Source organism: Falco biarmicus, chromosome 1 (genome assembly GCF_023638135.1).
Source record: "Falco biarmicus isolate bFalBia1 chromosome 1, bFalBia1.pri, whole genome shotgun sequence".
NCBI classification, from domain to species: domain Eukaryota; kingdom Metazoa; phylum Chordata; class Aves; order Falconiformes; family Falconidae; genus Falco; species Falco biarmicus.
Genome location: NC_079288.1, coordinates 101,990,214 through 102,008,141, shown reverse-complemented (window position 1 = coordinate 102,008,141; position 17,928 = coordinate 101,990,214). Strand labels below are relative to the sequence as shown.

The 17,928-nt window shown below is 39.8% G+C and overlaps 1 protein-coding gene across 3 annotated transcripts in view; it reads left to right on the top strand.

The window, feature by feature from the left end:
* MTHFD2L (methylenetetrahydrofolate dehydrogenase (NADP+ dependent) 2 like) overlaps positions 1–17,928 on the top strand; it is a 39,729-nt gene that overhangs the window by 16,458 nt on the left and 5,343 nt on the right. The window contains exons 4-7 of one of the 3 annotated variants that reach the window (XM_056353928.1): positions 208–360; positions 1,107–1,214; positions 6,822–6,914; positions 13,482–13,607. In XM_056353928.1, the coding sequence (XP_056209903.1) occupies positions 208–360; positions 1,107–1,214; positions 6,822–6,914; positions 13,482–13,607 (480 nt within the window). The remainder of the gene's footprint in view (positions 1–207; positions 361–1,106; positions 1,215–6,821; positions 6,915–13,481; positions 13,608–17,928) is intronic. The other 2 variants (XM_056353937.1, XM_056353946.1) reach the window with 2 other exon arrangements.

The window sequence follows — 17,928 nt, the reverse complement described above, 5'->3', positions numbered from 1 at the left end:
GTCACAAACTGAATCATTGAGTTTTCAGTAGATGACTTGAAAAGGTGAAGTTATAACTTCTGCCTTTAGAAGGGGAGTGTAGTTTACTCATAATAGTAATAATCACTCTAGCTAGACCATACTTGTGTTTCTGTGTAATGATTCAGATAGTATTGATGACACCTGACAAGTGAAAGAACTGTAAGTTGAAAGCATTGTGTTTCCTAGATCACATAGATGAGCGAACAGTTTGTAACACTATCGCACCTGAAAAGGATGTGGATGGGTTTCATATTATGAATATTGGACGTCTGTGTCTTGATCAGCCTTCTATAATACCTGCCACTGCTGCTGCTGTGTGGGAAATTATAAAACGGACAGGTAAGAAACTGAACTGTATTGAAACTCTTCTTATCTCAGAAGATGAATGAAGGATAAAGTTAGGTGTGGGTTAAAAGGCATAGGTTATCTAAATGTATTGGGCTGATTGAAGAACAAACATTTAGAGGATTAATCTAAATAGTAAGTAGGTGCCAAATAGATGAGATCTTTTGCCAGTAGCATAACTATTAATTAAGTGTAGACGGTAGTCTGCATGGAATACTTGGCGAAACACTTTGCTAACTTATTTTTTGCATTTTATAATGTTGCAAGGAACTTTCTGTGCTGTTGGTGACCTCCTCATTATTTGTCAAATAGAATATTTAAATACGTAAGTTCTTGTGGGGGAAGAAACAAGAAAAATGGGAACATTTAATTCAGTACTAGAAAGGGAAAAGAATGCATATGTATTGAATAGTTACCATTTTACAAGTATAATATACATGTTCTTATTGGTAGACATAAGAGCTTCCATTTCCCTTTGTGGTCAGAGAAAAGAAATTAAGTCCCTTCAAAGGGTGATTCAGATGCCTTGCATGGGTTGCTGGTTTTGTTTCTCTAAGGTGAAAGCTGGAAGTTGTTTTGTGGCTTCATCCCTCAAGTTCAGCCTTGTGGATTTTCAAGTCATGTTCATGTCAGCAGTCTACAACAGCAAATAATTGTATCTTGGGGATTGAGAAGAAGGGTTTAGGTATATCAAAATAGCGGAATACATTTTTGATAGTTTTTTTTCTTTTTTCTATAAGGAATACAAACATTGGGAAAAAATGTTGTTGTAGCTGGCAGATCTAAGCATGTTGGAATGCCTATTTCAATGCTTCTGCATACTGATGGAGAGCATGAGAGGCCTGGAGGTAAGTCCATGAATGTTGTTTTAATGTTTCCATTTGTGAAATCACTAAAATAAAGCTGACCAGAGGATTAGGATAAAAAGAGTAAGCTTTTGTCCCATGCACAATATTTGCAACCAGAGCGAGGAGATAAATGGTGCAAATACATTTCCTGATGTATTCACAGGAGAGCAGTTTCTGGACTCAACTTCTTTAGATGTTGTCATCATTTTGTCCTCCATTTGAAATGGCTACCGTTTAAACATAGTTGGCACTGAACATTGAAGATAATACCTGATGGTGTGGCCTTAAAGAGCTACAGAGGTTCATGTGATGTTTATACAAAGTAATGTACCTACATGCCTTATCCTCATGCTTCTGTAATATTAATTTCAAATTTTTCATATATGCATGCACACATATATATACACACATACACGCATATACATACAAAAATGTGGCATGATTGCTGCGTTGTGCTATGTTAGTTAGGTGGTGGTTGTGAAAATATCCAAACAAAGTAACTTTTCAGTATGAGCTCTATGATATTACACATCGGCCTGAGGGATTTTTCTGCAGTGCAGTTTACATCCTGCTGGAAATTGGGGGTTGTAATGGAAATATTTTGAAGTAGTTCTAATTACAGAAGCATGCATGTGCTGCTATAATTGTGCTGTAGAAAGAAAAACAAATATAATGTAAATAGAATACTGTTCTTCTGCAACTTCATTTTGATGTTAGAAACTGCCAAGGTGGTGTGCGCAAATGAGGTAAACATGAATGTTTAATCCTGGGCATACTTAATAGGAGTGGAATGAAATCTGTTATTAATATAATAAAACACTAAAAGCTTCTTACTAATCATAGAGTTGGTTTTTCCATTCAGCCTCTGTGGGAAAGTTGCTATTTGAAACTTCTCTCAGTGTTTGAATTGTAATTACCATTGGTGCATAATTCTGGTCTCATCCCCATTCCCATGAAAATTAGTAGCATTTTTGCCATTTGCTGCAAATATGAGGTTATATGTATTACTGGGAGTGCAGTTCAGTGTTTGAAATAGGCTTTGTACAACACAGTCATGTTGCAAGCTACTTGCATGCTTCTTGAGTTGGAAATGAGGAGACCTGGTGACCTGTGATTCTTTCAGCAACTTGTTACAAAACCCATAGTAGTTGAATGGATGTGTTTTAGCTGCAACTGCTGCTCTATAGCTTTCAGCTTCTGCGTTAGTTGGATCTGTGGCTCAGTTCTGTTCATTTTTATCTTGGGTTTGTAATTCTTAATCGACTGACTGGTAGGACAACTTGTTGTGGAGGGGCTAGTCCATGACTTCGTTGGCCTATGAACAAGCTTCGTTGTGCTTCGTGGTCACCCGCCTGTGTTCTGATTCCTGACACGTTACACATGAGTTCGCTGGCAGCCCTATTTTTACTGGCTTTGTCATTGATGCTATACATATCAAGTATTCTATGTAGGGACAGAAAAAAGTTCAGATATTCTCCTACCAACAGTGACACTGGAATCTAGATGTAGAAAGAGTTAAATCATTGATGTTATCTTTGCTTATTCTGAAGAAATGGATTTATTCTGAAGGTAGTTTTTCTTGTTTTCCAGTCTGCCAAATGGTAGTACACAGTGTAAAGCAGCTGGCAATGAGAAAACAAAGTAACATTTGTACTTCTTTCACAGTACAGTTAGCATCAAGTATGTGTTTGTTGGGTACGTGGTGATAAATACTTTTCCAGTTGGGGTTGGCTAGTGTAGTTTTCATTCGCAACTTGCAGATCGGGCTGTCCTTGAAGATCTGGTTGATATTCTGCAGTTAGCTTTCTTCTGCGCTGAGCAACAAGGGGCCAGCCTGGATGGCATGTGGAAGGGAAGGCAGGCTAGGCGGTGGTTTCAGCTTTACTTCGATGACTATCAGAATTTCTGGATGTACCATGACAGAGAAGAAACTCAAGGCAGTCATGATGAAGCTGAGAGACCCTGAAAGAGACTGCATAAAACTAAAGTATAATGATACAAAGGAGATGGAGCTAAAGGAAAGATTGGAAATGTGAACATAATAAAAATAATAGCTTAATTGGAATAATCCTTTCACCCCATTTTCTTAGTGGCTTATAGCAGGGCAAGATTTGCATATTATAATCAAAGACATCTGTCAGGATATGAGATGAGGTAGCTTTAGCAAGTGTGTGAAGTTTTGAGATGAAGTGCGTTTTAGAGTTGAAAAATATGTCAGAGGTGTTCGTTTTATTTTTTACTAAACAAAGGCAGGGTTTCTTCTTAAGCACATGTTTAGATCAAATTTAACTTCTTAATACAAATGAAGTGGAGGATTTTTCTATTTTTATTATTATTATTATTCGGGGGGATGGGGATCAGACAACCTGAATAAAACAGTTAAGTGCTGAAAAAGAACTTTCCTGACTGATAGTCTGAGATAGGGTTTTATCAACAATTGGGCTGATTCGATTGAATAATTTTTGTTGTGAAGTGATGCAATGTGTGTGTGTGGTATTTTTTCTTTGGCTTTGTTGTCGGTTTTAGTTGGTTTTTGTTTACAGATGATGAACAAAACTGAGAAGCTGGGGTCTGTCTTTATCTGTGATGTTCTGTATGTAGGAACCATGATGGCCTGCAGGTGGCAATATATGATCAGATCGAAAAAGTATCTGAACCCTTACAAACCTAACTGTTCTGTGTAGGCAGGTCAAGAGACTTATCTATTTTATAAGTTAATGAATTGGCTCAGCAGTATCATGCAGAATCTTCATTGCTAAATATATTCTCCTTCTTTCATCAGAAATAGCAGTGTAAAAATAGTTGTTTATTTTCTGTTTTGGCATGATCGCAAATAAATGGAATGCCTAACCTTTCTGAGGTGTCTGTAAGCTTCTGGACCGCTATTCTGAAGGTAGGGGCTTTTTTTTCCCTTATGTTTTCTTCTTTTTTTCCTCCTTTCCTTTTCAGTAGTGAGAGCAATTACTTGGTTTCCGGAGCTAGCTACAGACACATTCCTCACTAAAATCTTGATGGGAAAATAGCACTGATTTTATTTCTCAGAATGTGTGAATATTTGTAACTTTGGATTATATCCATTGATTTTTCTCAGCCTGTCTGCTGAGTACAGGATAAGAGGTCAAAAGAACTTCCCTATGTATATATTCTTGGAAGTAATGACTGATTTTGGATCAGATATCCTTCTTCCTTTGCTTAAAATAGGTATCAGAAGACGTTTATTTTACTCAAGCCTTCCTTTCCAGAATGCGGTGATAAGTCTGTTTGCCTTTCATGTATGAAGGATGGTTCTTCAGAATCCTTGAGTTCCGGTGTGATGTATAGAGCATTAACCAAGAAAAAGAAAGTGTGTCACATCAAAGAATAGGCATGGTTCTTCTGCAGGGGGCAAAGTGATTTGTTATTAAGATGTTTGGAGCGTGAGGCCTCCAAAGAAGGAAGACTCCAACCATCTATACGGCCTGTACACTGCTCAATCCAAATTGTATGTGCGTGGCCTGCATACAAAGGAATCAGCAGCTGGAGACAGGCTGCTTTAGATTAGCAAAATGAAGGAGTATCAATGAGTAATACTTCAGCCCTGTTCCAGACTGTACGAGTCGTTATTTCATGATCCCAAAGGTATTGAAGAAGGCCGAAGGAATCTTGATGTGCAGGCTTGATGTACTGGCTGGGATGCTGGTGTCACAAGAAGGGTTACTGCGGAGATTTTTCAAGACAATTAGCTGTCTAAGCTGTCGATTCACTTAAATTCATGGGAAGTTACAGAAAGTTGGTGAGAGATTGCTAACTTCTGGCAATTCCCCTTATTTCATGTAATTAATTATGCACATCTGTACTTTTCTGTTCTCATGATCTGAAAATGTCTTGATTTGCTTCTCTTGGAGGAGGTGATGGGCACTATAGAGGCTGAAGCAGAAGAGGGATCAAAGATGAGGGGAAGGTGCAGAGAAGTCAGAGCACAGACAGGCTGAAGATGAGATGCTCGAGGAAGAGAATTAATGAGATGAGAGGCACAGATTAGATCAGTCAGACACATTCCAGAGGAAGCAGATGTGGTAGTAATGTCTGAGATGGCAAAAACTTTTAGTTTAATGGTTAATAATGTGGCTTAGGAGTCTATGATGAGTGGAAGGTGGAGATGGGGGGGGATGTAACACCTGAATGCTGTGCAGTATGAAGAGTTGACAGGGAGAGTGTTGGGAGGAGTCTCCTTTGATAGCTGTTATCTTTGCCGTTGTCTTGGCCAGTCCTTGAGGATTCACCACACTTGCTGTTGGATGCAGTCTGAAACTTCAGTCCCTATCTCCATGACAATTTGCTTTGTGTGTAGTGGTCTCTCGTCAGTAGCTCCATCAAACAGCACAAGGTTTTTCATGGTTTATTTGTAGCTTCTTGCCAAGAAATGTGGATACATGCAGGAGCAGGCCCTGGATCTTTTGAGTTTGTCCAAAAAGATGTGTGCTTCTGTTTGTGTTCACTTCAAACACATCCTACTCTGATGTGAAGTAAGAGATCAGCTGTTCTTGTTTGATAGGGAGATAGAAGATATGGTAGGACACCTGCCAAAATCTGAGCGCCTTTTTGTAGAGTCTTCTCCATTCCTGTTGTTGTGCTTGAGCCATGTAAAATAATGACTTGGAATGCTTTGAGTGTGTTTTGTGTGGAAAAATATATGCATTGGATGTATTGATTCCCTAAGTGGTTATGATGGTAAACTTTCTTTGGATCCATCCAGTTGAAATCTTGCAAGTAATGGTGCTGTGTTGATGGTGTTCGCGTGTATGTTCAAGAATTCCTCTCCTTGATGAAATCTGGTAGCGTTCCAGTCAAGAGAGGGATTTTGCAGGGTTTCTGAGGAATAGTCCTTGGTCCAGGAGTATTCTTGTTGTCATAGCTACTAGACCAGTTCCCTGTGCAATCAGGCCCTACAAAGAGAAGATCCTTGCTTGTCATCTCCAGATTAGCAGCCATGTTAATTTTTGAGAGGGGGGAATATCAGTAAGAAATAGTGTCAGTTCACTGAACTTTGTCAAAAACACAGGCCAAAGACTAAACTTTGACTTGAGGGAAATGATGCTATGAAATTGGGTCACAAGTAGAGGGAAGACTGCAGTCCTCCCTCCTGGCTAGATGACAGAGCATCAAGGGAGGTATCTAGGCAGCTTCAGAACATGTGAATGACAGATGTGTTTGAGGACAAAGATCCGAACGTGGTGACCTCGGACCTGAAGCTTTAGTTTGTGACAAAAAACTTGAGCCTTCATGGCATACTGCACAAGCTGTGCTTAATAAGGTAGACACTGGATTCCATGTGGGATTTGCTCTGTGTAATTCCATTAAACGTAGCAATGCTGATGAAGGAACAAGTTAGTCCACAGTGTATAAATGAATTCATCCTGTGAGAATTTTTAAGACTGTTTTTTCATATGTGTGAACAGTAGGTAAGTGTTGTGAGCGTTCTGCCTGTGCTGATGTAAAGATACATCTGAAGAGTAATCTAGTGATTATCTGTACTGTTGTTAATGTACCGAAGTCAGTCATTTGCACCTGAAAGTAAATGCTATACAGGATTTTGTGACAACTAATTGATAATCTCTTACATTTCAGGAGATGCTACAGTGACCATTACTCATAGACACACACCAAAAGAGCAGCTCAAGATCCATACACAACTCGCTGACATTGTAATAGTAGCTGCAGGTAATACTAGTTGTTAATACTCCAAGCAACGTTTAAAACTGAAAAGATAGACTTTGGTGTCTATGTTGGTGGTGCTACTAGCTATTTCAGATTTCACCACATAGTCGGTGCTTGTGCTTGCTGAGGGTGTTGCAGTAAGTAGGATTTCTTGTTGTAAGAAGGGCAAGTGATTTGGCTCTTTGTTCTTGCCCTTCACATTTGCAGACTCATAAACAATTTCTCATCACATGTGACACCTTTCCCTTAGGGAGACTTTAGAGTGAACTCAAGATTGGGAACCAGTCACTGCATAGTTTATACAGGTATAATTATGTAAATTAAAACATTCTCTGTGCAGTGCAAAAATCATGAGTCATTTAAATTTTGACAGGAGGGTTTCTTTAAATAAGCTGGAGGCTGCATTCATAAAACAATGGTATCATTCCCTCACTGTTAGAATTAAGGGCAACCTTGCCAAATTAACTGGTAGTTTTGGTAACGTGTTATTAATGGCTGAATTTTTGTTTTATTTTTTTCTTTTACAACTGTCATGTAAAGCGGAAGAGAAGGGGAATTGGCTAGAGGAAGGGGTCTGGAAGAGCAGTGTCTATATTTTTAGAGCAATGCAGAGTAAAATACTGAGTTTGACTAGTCTAGAACAAAGACACAAGCAGAACTGCTTCTGAGTGACCTCTGGTTTTTGTTTACAGGTATTATAAATGGAAAAACTAATTAAAAAAAATGCCAAGACAAACACAAACAATCCAACTTACTAAAAACCTTGGTAAAATTCTGCCCCCCCTCACACACAGAGTCAGGATACCATCCTTCTCTTGTACCATTTTGGAGGGTTACAGGAGAATTTTCTTTCCTCTTTTCTCCCTGCCTCCCTCTCCATCATCCTTGAGACCAGTGTCTTGTTCACTTCTAGATGAAGACAGATCTGTCTAAAGCTTATTGCTTCCAGTTGAAATGAGATGTCCTTTACTGCAGGGCTTAACTGCACTGTCTCTTTCTCATGCCGGGTCAGGAACAAGAAGCAGTTCAGTTGTCCCACATGTGATTGACTACTCAGCTGCGGGCCTGACCAGAATTTATGAACTGTGAATGAAACATAATAATGTGTGTGCTAGCTGGAAATAAGTTAGAAACTTTTCATCCAAATTCACTGCTTCCAATTTAATCATCACTTCTGATTTTTATGATGGAGCACAGTTTGTCATCAGTTATGCTTGTAGTTAAACGGTTCAGTAGCAGTTCAGCCATATTTGTTCTTCACATGATTTTCCTTGTGTCATTTGTAACAGGAGCATGATACAACACTCATTACTCAACACGAGATATCCTTGGAATGATGAAAAAACCTGGGGCTAGATTGTGCAAACAGTATGCAGCCCTGCCCCAGCGGATGCTCTGGGGAAGATTATGCTTTACAAGGGTGGAATCCCTCCGAGGTTCCTCTTGTTACTTGAGAACTGTGTGCATCCTACCTTTGGGATCGCACATTCCCCGGAAATGCATGACCTGTTCAGTGAGTGTTGCAAAAAAGGTTAACTTCTACCCTGCCAGGTAGAAACAGCTGCTGTCACAGGCCACTGTGTGAGACTGGCAAATGGAAAACAGCTTTGTGTGTGTGTCTGCATATAGGAGCAAGACTCTGTTCGCATTCTTCTCCATGTAATACTTCTAGAAGAGCCATCTGCATTCTGGCTCCCACTTCGGTGACTTGTTGCAGCGAGTCTGTGCATTCTGATGTGGTACTGTATGAGGAGTTCTCTGGTCACTTGCATTCATGCCTTTCCTAACACTTCAAGTCAGTTTTTTACTCTTGAGTTCAAGAGTGCCTGTCTTTATATGTTGTCTCTTTATTAGCTCCCAGCCTTGGGACTCTTCCAGTTTTCCTGGTTACTTAGATTGTAACCATCCAGGCAGTTTATTCCTTCCCTCTTGTTCACTCCCAAGTCCTTGCACCATAAATTCCAACAATGCTGCTCTTGTCCAGCCTACCCCTCCCTGAAATCTGTGCGTCTGCTTCCAGGTGGAGCTTCCTAAACTCTTTCAATACCTTGCAGCTTTGTATTTCTAGCCAAAGCATGTTTCCTCTTAAGCACACATGACACTTGGCATCCCACTGTAGCCTTTCCTATCTTTTCCTGCTGTCCCTGCATATACAGACAGATATATCCCATGGAGTCTGCCCTTTTTGCCATAAGCCCAGACCTGTAGTAGAAGAGTAAGTGCAGCTTTACCTGTGGTGCCTGTATAGCCACCACAGTGCTTCCAGGACAGTGATGGAGGCAGTAAGCAGTCTTTGACTGCTCACCTTGCTGCTTCTGCTGTCTTGGCTTCACAGTTTGCATTGAGAGAGAAGACTCATCTGCCTGCTAGGTTTGGAGAGGAGGTATAGAGGAAAAAAAATGGGGGTGCCAAATGCCAGGTGAAATTCTTCTGGGACTACTTGCGCTATCCCTCGGGACACAATCTGTTGCCCTCTTGCATAGGAATTGTTGATTTGTCAGACCCTTTTATTTAGATAGTGGCTGGTTAGCTGATTAGCTTTCTCAGGGGTTGGCTGTTTTACAGTCCTTGTATCTAAGCTGGGATTAGGTAGGGGTTTGTTTCTCTCTGGTTTAAAACGTGATTCATCATTTTCTACAGAAATTACCAGTGAAGGATTTTCCCACATTCTTCAGTCAGTGCACTTGAGGAATAGCTGCTCTAATGCTTATCTCTTCCTACTTGGTATGTAAAGTAGGCTTAAGTAAATAGATCTGCTCATTTGGTTTGGGGGTTAGTTCATTTGTTGTTATTAAGTATTTGGCCTATTATCAAACCATTTTACAAAGGGTGTAACTGTGCAGCTTCCGTTAATATGCTTCCAGCCCTATCACACACAGATCATTTACCCCCATAAGGCTGAGGCATTATCCAATTACTAGCCAGCTTGCAACTGATTGCATAAGAGCGTGATGAAGTAGACGCAGCCAGATGTTATCAAATGGCATAGGAAAGAATTTGAGGTCTTGGCTTGCTCAACATTAGAAGCAGAGTTTCAAGCTTGTGTCCTATGGAGGAATGAGAAATGGAGAGCAAAAAAGGTTCTGTATTGCCTGTATCTAAATGACTAACTGGCTGTGATCCAGCACTTGAAGTGAAGCCGAAGCCCTTGTATACCAGCGCTTGCCTTCGATAAAACTACAGCCTCAAAGCGTATGGATTTGCTTTCTTTTCTTTTTCTTTTTTTTTTTTTTTTTTTTTTTTTTCCTTCTCTGCACCTGGGAGAAAGTTGCTTTGATGGGGAAAGGGGAGCTTAGACTCCCACTTTGAAGATACTCTCTTACTAGGATGGACATTCCTTACGGAATGTAGACCTGATGGATATGTTCAAGAAGCAAAACTAATTGTAAAGTTAAAGTTGGAATTTCCTGTCACTCAAAGTTGGAGGTTGTGTGGTAGGAAAGAAATTGAGGAGGTCATTTAAAGTGAATACAGAGGAAAGATGTCACTGTTGCAATTAAGATATGACAGGCTAGTGCACATGATGTGTAAGGACGATATTCTTGGCTGTCCAATAGCACGCAGTGACTTTGATCTCAGATAATACTTTCCTTTAACATTCCAGGAGGTGCTTTATTTGTTGTGACTGTCCGGGCATAAACTTTCGGCTGTCTGGTCCCATGTGATGCTGCTGTTTCTAAAGCAGTGCTAGTACATTTGTTCAAAGAGAGCCTTTCCTATAATCAAAACTGCTGTCTGCAAAGAGGGATCCTACTAAACTGCTGTTCTGGAAAGGGAGGTCTTTTCTGCACATCAAATGGAACTGTTGGCATGCCACAGAAGTCTAAACTCTAGCTGCAGCCCACTGGGGAAGCTGGATGAGCTTGATCTCCTCAAAGTAAATGTGTGGTGCTACCTGCAGTTTGAAATCCCATGCAACAGTGACCTTTACAAAGCAGAAGATGTCTAGTGTCGAGGACTGCTGCCTTAGAAAAATGGTGGTTTTCCACCCTCTTTGGTAGTGCCTGGGTCAGATTTTGTGTGTAACACAGTTACCATTTTTGTACTTAAGTTGTTTCAATACCTAAATAACTGTTTTGGTGTCTTTTGCTGTGTGTATAGATAGCTCAGCTGTGCTGACTAGAAACATGCAGCCAGTGACTCAGCTCTTTGTCTGGAACTTGAAGTGACCGTTTAGATTTTCTGGGTCCTGACTATTGAGTATCTTCATGATGAGTATCAACATGCTTTATGTGACATGTGCTGAAGAAATCTGGTGCGTATGAAAGAGCTGAGGCAGCTTGTTGTAGCACTCTGTTTTAGCTGGAGTTTCTAAATAGTAAAAAAAAAAAAAAAAAAAAAAAATCATACCCCAAGACACTACACAGATGGAGCCCACTGAGAGATGGTGGTGTGTAGTGCTGACACCAGGCTCTCTTCTGTCGAGCAGGGAGATCTCCCCGTTTGCTATAAATGGCAGGACATGGTATTTGTAGAAGCTCCCTCATGAAAGTTCCATTTTCCACACTGGGGTTACAAGTAATGCAGTTAAAATTGCTTATTAGTCAAGTGTGTTTCTTGAACCAAAACCAATCACGTTGCACACCCTTTTGGTTTGGGTTTCCCTCCTCCTCTGCGTCTTTTCTGTAGTAGTAGTGGTAGAAGCTAATGAAGAAAAGCCTCAGCTGTCCCAGATTCAGTCTCAGGCTGCCATCCTCCACCCTTGAACAAATTTTGGTAGATGTGTTTTTGCTCAGTGTTGATGTGTTCATTATTATAAGGAGTATTAATAGACAGAGTGGTGTCTTCTGTGCATTGGTAACATTTGAATGTAGGAGGTCTTCCTGGTTCTCCTTTGTTATGTCTATGTGGAAACAATAGAAAAGCAGGGCAATGGTCTTTTGAAAGCCCATCTAGTACATACTAGTGTACCACAGGGGATACTTTGTATGTAATAGTTCAGTCTGCTTTTTCAGACCTCCACTGATAGAGACATCCTTATTCTTTCCTCAAACTACTTGCTTCAGTGGGCCTCTGTTGTAGTTTAAAAGTTCTGGACGGCGCAGCAGGGGGAGCAAACTTAAGTCCATTAGTTTGTGTCACATTGATTATGGACATTGAAAAAAGCATAGTTCCTCTTCTTGTGCCAAAAGTTTTTAATAGCCTTGAAGGCAGTCATGAGATCTAAAAGGTTAATTCTTCACGAAGTTTCCTCGTAATCCTCATTGTTCTTGGTATTTCATAGAGATATGACCAGGCAGATCAGAGAAGTCTAGCATCCACAGCAAAATATGGTATCCGAGATAATGTCGCATGTTGAAGAGATTAGGGCTTCTATGTGTGTTTTGCAGTAGCGTGATTGTATCTGTGTTCAGTTGATCCAGTCCCAAATTATTTTTCTGGAAATTTATTGCCTAACCAGTTGTTTGCTGTCTTGCCTTTGTGTGGGGTAATTATTTGTATGTAAATGTGTAGTCTTTCCTTCCTCCCCGTTGAATGTCAAATGATTTTCAATACTTTGCTCCTTTTTTTCAGTGGCATTTGAAATCTTAAGATAATCAGTTTAAAGTTTCCAGCTTTGTGTCATCTGTACCTTATGCCACTAATTATTAATGTGTTCTCTACTGTTGCATTAAGGACACTAAGTGAACACCTGGCCCTTCTGGTACTCCCTCTGCACACACTTTACTTTTCATAAAATACCATTGGAGCCTCTGAACTGGGTACAGTTACCCAACTGGTTTTCCATCCAGTACATTTTTCTTGCTTACGAGAAGATCAGGTGGAGAAAGTTTTGCTTGAAAGGCAGTTGCTTTTCTCCTGCAGATTGAGCTGATGCTGTTTATTGTGAGTAAATCTGAGGTGGCTGTCATCTTTTTTTTTTTTTTTTTTTTTTTTTTTCCTTGTGTCTACCTGTTGCTTCTAAATGACATGAATCAAAAATAAGATGGCAGGACTAGATACTCTCACCATGCTAGCATTATTTTTCTTGTAGCAGTGGTATTTCATGTAGTTCATGTTCATTATTTAAGTAACCGCTTAATAGGTCATGCAGCTAACAGGTAAAGTATATGAGAAATCAAAGAAGCATAGAGTAACATAAATCCAATATAGATAGTAAAAAAGCAAAGGTTAAAGAAAATGCTGTGGAGGTAGCATACAGGGCTTGCTGCAGCAGTTGACACCACTTCTGGATCAGCAGACCTCTGAAAATACTAATGGTTTCTTGTGGCTCACAGAGCATCTTTATTGTCCAGCTTGTCTTTGGAAATGGTATGAAAGGGACTTGTTGCTGCAAACCAGCAAGTATTTCCTTCACTGAGGTCATGTTGACTATGTTTGTGACTGCAGGTTTAGCTGAAAATATTTAGTCAATGTGAACAAATAATCACATTTTCTTCTCATAATTACAAACTGTGAAACTGAGGAGTAATTGTTTTCTGTGTGTGATGTATCAAGACAAATTCAAGTGAAAGAATTATCATCTTTTTTTTGTGTACATATATGTGCATGCACACCCACTGATATAATTTGAAACTGATGACTGAGACTACCTGGCCACGTTAATCAAATATACCTTGATGATTCCAGGTATTCCAAAGTTGATTACAACTGATATGGTCAAAGAAGGTGCAGCTGTGATTGACGTAGGAATCAACCATATCCATGATCCTCTTACAGGAAAGACCAAATTAGTTGGGGATGTGGACTTTGAAGGTCAGTGAAATATTCTTTATATGAATCAGTTGGATAAATATATTGAAGTTTGTGGTAAGTACTTGGAATAGCAGGCATCTCGAATGAGATGACGCTTTCAAGAAATCTGTTCTAATTTATTTACTTAAATAAGAAAAACTATATGTTCGTGTTGCTGCTCTTAAGAAATTGTATGTTATTTAAGAGGGGAAGCATTACTTGTAATCACATGTACCAGCAGCCTTGAAAAGATGCAGATGAGCTCTTAGAGCAGTGTGGTGGCAGAAGATGCTTGTCTTGAGCTTTCTTTAATCCTTTGTGTGTCTCTGGAGAGTTTCAAGAGAAAGCAATAAAAAGTTTCTGCTTTTTCACAAGTACAGGGTCTCTCACTGTTCATAGCAAATGTTACTTATACCACAGCTTCTCAAGCCTCCTCCTATGCTTGCTCTCTACGTTTGTATGTGAAAATGTTAACTTATGCTTTAGAAGTATCCTTTATACTAAGATTTAGTGTGGGTTCATCTTAAGCTGTTGAGAATCTTGGTCCAGGCAAGCCTAACAGATAAAAATTGGTGTACATATTGATCTTTTTATGTTTAATGTGTTGCAGAGCAAGTTCACAATGTAACTTGATTAAATATCTCTGCTCTGGAGGAGCTCCAGACTGGAATAGCAGGATTGTTGCAGTTGAAAATTAAAGCTTACTGGCAGAGTTGAGTGTGGGAAGCTTAGGCAGCATTTACCCACATTATTAATGGTTCTCAACAGTTCCTTATTTTGATAAGTATGAAAATCACCCACAGTTTTTTTTTTCACAGTTATTAACATCTTGGCTGGCATAATGTCTCAAAGCTTAATTATATTCAAAATGTTTCTAGCCAGCTATATGTATTTGTAATTACATCACTCCTTTAGTTCCTGCTTCTTTTACCCATTGTACATGATACCTGTGTGTTAAAGCCAATGAAATTACCCGCACGAGTGTAACAAAGCGATTGTCTTGGCATGCATGTGGAGATGTGTAACTGTATGTGTACCATAGGTCTCCAGTAGAAAAATACTTTCAAATACAACTTGACTTTTTTTTTTTATCCTGCTTGTACTATCACAAGGAAAAGGGTTTATTTTCTGTTGTCAGAACTGAAGTACAAAGCTTTTTCAGGATTTTTTGTTTATTTTAGCAGGTGTGGAGGAAAAATTTGAGAAACATGAAGTTGTATCCATTTTGTTTGTTTTTCTTTAAATCCAAGATCTTCTGAATGTAATACAGGTGTAGATTCAATGGCAAGGCTGTGATTCAGAGTTTCAGCAATGCACTGTATATGTCTCGTCATGTCTGCTGTGGGTTGTTCTCAGGATTTTACCTGGGGGGAGGGAAGATCCAAAAAAGAGGGAGGAACTTCAACTTGGATTATGCCACTACCATTGCAAGTAGTATTTCAGTGTGCATTGCCAAAGGGAAATTGTTGTTGGTTCATTGGTATCGGTGAAAGTTTCACTAAATCACTTGACAACAACAAAAAAACCCATCCTAGTGTATACAGTTCTAAATACTAAAAAGTAAATCACCCTTGCCAAGTATTTGATTTGGCGGTTAGGAAATGGAACAAGCTAGAGTTTTCATGTAGCAAGTCCTTTTATCCTATTCTTCCATTTAATCGCTTGACTGAAGTTATATTTAAGCCCAAGTGAAAATTATTTTTGCAGGTTAAGGCCAGGTACATAAATGGCTGGCATGACATACAGCACCTGTTTAACATCGTGTACCCCACCAATATCTTTTGCCTCATCATCCACTTTAAGTAGAAAAATGTGGCCATGAGGAGAGCAGAGATTTAACTGGGCCATTAGAGGTGAAATTCGATTTGTAAGAAATAGATGGAGATGGCTTACTTCATCAGGTCATCTGATTGAAAATCTCCTGTAGTGAAAATGAAGTTTATTGGACGACTAGAAACTGTTTTGATTCAGCTATCATATGCTAGCAATGCTTGGATGCCATCCTATAATCTCTAGGGGGTAGGTTGGACACAAAAGTTTATTTTTATCTTTTTAACAACAAAAGCATGCCATTTCAATATTTTTTATGTTGTTAATTATTAAATGCAAATGCCTGGAGGAAAAAATACCACAGACTGAGAGAATTTGATAACTGCTCAAAAAATGAGTTTTGCACATTTGAAATCTGTTCTAAAATCTGCATTTGTTTGAGTCATGTCTGCTTCTGCTGTAGGTGGCAGAGTTGCATGTAGTCACCCGCAGCCACAGACCTTGCCCTTGACAGTACTTCCCAGAGTGGGCTGAGGACTGACTGCTGGCGTATGCTGGTGTCCATGTGTGCACACTTGCAAGCCAAGGAACACATTTTGGCTGTCCTTCCTTTAAAGTCCAGTAGATGAGGAGGAACGATAAGATTTAGTTTACTTAGAAAAATTTAACAGTGTCAGGCTTGTGTGTATCACTGCTACAGCTGCTATAATGGTTGGCTTGGCAGCAGTGGTATCGGGTACCTCTGTACTTGTCAGGTTTAGCTGTTTATTTTGGGCAAAAACCCCTGACTGTGTTATGTCTTTAAACAGTATTTGTGATTTTTCCCCTATCTCCGTATGTCCTCTTTATTTCGACACTGCAAACTGTGTCCACATCAACAAATCAAATTTTTTTGCCCAGAATGGTTACTGTGCAGTTCCAAGGTATCTTAAAAGAACAAGACAGGAAAACACGGTGCACATGGAGGTCAGCTGCAGAGTGCTGAGGTACCTAGCCTGATATTGCTAGGTTATTTTAAACAGGCTGTGCATCTCTGCATGTATAACCAGCACAGCACGTTCAGATTACCCCTATTTATGTCAAGAATTTGCCAAAACCTGTGGTCTGGGGAGGGAGCGTTTTGTAGCTTTTGGGAGCCATGAGAGGGAAGGTGAAGAGACAGGGAGAAGTGCTGGCATCTGTAGATTATTGCCAGAGTCATTTTAGTTACTTTAGGGCAGCAGGTTTCAGTCACAGAAAGGAAGACATGTTTCTGTGAACAGGGTAATGCATATGTGGGTGTACTTGGCAGTGTTCTGTAGGGCTTTTGTTGCCACAGCGATAACGCTAAGGGGCGAGGAGGGCTACAAGGACCAGGAACATGAAATAAAGCAACATCTTACGCAGAGCATTTAACTGGAACGGCTTTTTTGGGTGGAGCACCACTTCCAGGAGTGACTGGTAGAGCAGGGTAGTAATATGCCAGTTGAAAAGCTGGAACTGGAAATGCACGTGAAACCAAATTGTACGGATCTCAAGTGGGATTTGCTTGAAATGTTGCCTATATTTCTTTATGATTCCTCCCGTATTTTTGACAAGCACGCAGTTAACGCTGGTATTTGAGTCTTTATTGGATGCTTATATAGAGAAGAAATCCTTTACGTAAGATCTTTGTAGGTGATATATTTGCAGTATCAGTGGAGGTTTATAAATCAGAATTGTTCACCTGACTGGTCTGTATTGCACAGCCTAGGCAACGTAAAGAGATTCTGGGGAATGGGTGCCACCAGAAGCAGGGAGCAGTTCCCAGTACCAAATAGCAGAAGAGAGTGCCTCAGTGAATGATCGATATGGTGAGGGGTGGTAGGCTTATATTACGAATTTCCTTTAAATGAGGGATAATCACCCATAGTGAATGCAGGGAAACCAGGAAAATGCTATGCCGAATACTGGTAGGGTGGAGAATGGACCAGATTCACATACCACTTCTGGGTAGACCAAGTGTACCAAAAAGAAAGAATCAGTTGAATGAAAACCAGGGAAATGTATACTGTTCTCATCAGTTACGAGACTAATGACTACAAGGTAATTGGACAAGCTTACAGGTTTCTTGAAGTTTGCTCATGTAGCTTGAGAGATTTACCACCATGATCTTCGAATCAGATTTCTTAATGGAAATGGCAGTCCTGCAGTTGTATCCCAGCTACGGTTTGCAGGAAGCCCAGGCTTTGTGACAGCAGTCACTTCTGATGCTTGTTGTTGCTGCTTTGTGTTTGTTGTGTTACCTTCCAGGCTGTAGGGTTCTCTTCAGACTATTGAATCCTTTCCAAATTATCTGTTGTGCAGCTTTTCCAGATAGTGGTCTTGAAAATACAAGGTGGATGTTCCAGCTGCTTTTGCTATAGCTTTTGTTAGTTAATTTCTCAGTTGATTTTCAAGACCTGGCATTCAATTTGCAATTAATAAAAGTCCAGCCTGTGTGATCTTGTCACTGTATTGCTGTCCTGCAAAAATCAGAGGAAGCATTGCAATTGTTATGCTCCGCTAGTGCAAGAAATAAGTAAGAATTAGCATTTCGCTGTGAGTGCCAGAA